The 695-nt window shown below is 64.7% G+C and overlaps 1 protein-coding gene across 1 annotated transcript; it reads left to right on the forward strand.

Moving 5' to 3' along the window:
• Positions 1–4: 4 nt before the first annotated feature.
• Positions 5–446, forward strand: VPS28 (vacuolar protein sorting 28 homolog (S. cerevisiae); the record flags this gene model as incomplete). Its single annotated transcript, XM_010157834.1, has 3 exons — positions 5–84; positions 162–267; positions 345–446. Coding segments are annotated over 3 exons (288 nt in total), but the record flags the coding sequence as incomplete, so codon positions are not given.
• Positions 447–695: the final 249 nt, after the last annotated feature.

The following is a 695-nucleotide window of genomic DNA, read 5'->3' on the forward strand; positions in this document are numbered from 1 at the left end:
CAACATGGCCGAGCTCTTCGCGGTGGTGAAGACGCTGCAGGCGCTGGAGAAGGCCTACATCAAGGACTGCGTCTCTCCCAACGAGTAAGATCCCTGGATTCCCCGCATCCCGCCCCGTGTCCCCAGCGGGAGGGGACGAGCCGGTCTCCGTCCCTCCCCAGGTACACGGCCGCCTGCTCCCGCCTCCTGGTCCAGTTCAAGGCCGCCCTCAAGCAGGTCCAAGGCTCCGACATCAGCTCCATCGACGACTTCTGCCGCAAATTCCGGGTGAGCCGGCGCCGCCCGTCGGCGTAAACCGGGTGCCAGGGGTTTCCCGCGCGCCTCACGGCGACGTCTCTTCGCAGCTCGACTGTCCGTTGGCCATGGAGAGGATCAAGGAGGATCGGCCAATCACCATCAAGGATGACAAGGGCAACCTCAACCGTTGCATCGCCGATATCGTCTCCGTACGGCGCCAGGGATCGGATTTGGCATTTGGGGGGAGGGGTCACGGGGTTGTGGTTGAGCCCGGAAGGGGCATGGTTGGACCGGGAAGGGTGGTGATTGACCGGGAAGGGACACGGTTGAGTCGGGAAGGGTGGCAGTTGAGCTCGGATGGGACACAGTTGGATCCAGAAGGGTCGGCGGTTGCGTGGGAAGGGACACAGTTGAGCCATGGAAGGTGGGGGGTGACCGGGGAGGGGGGTGGGTGGGGC

The sequence above is a fragment of the Eurypyga helias genome, unplaced genomic scaffold, assembly GCF_000690775.1.
Source record: "Eurypyga helias isolate BGI_N326 unplaced genomic scaffold, ASM69077v1 scaffold4968, whole genome shotgun sequence".
Taxonomy (NCBI): Eukaryota; Metazoa; Chordata; class Aves; order Eurypygiformes; family Eurypygidae; genus Eurypyga; species Eurypyga helias.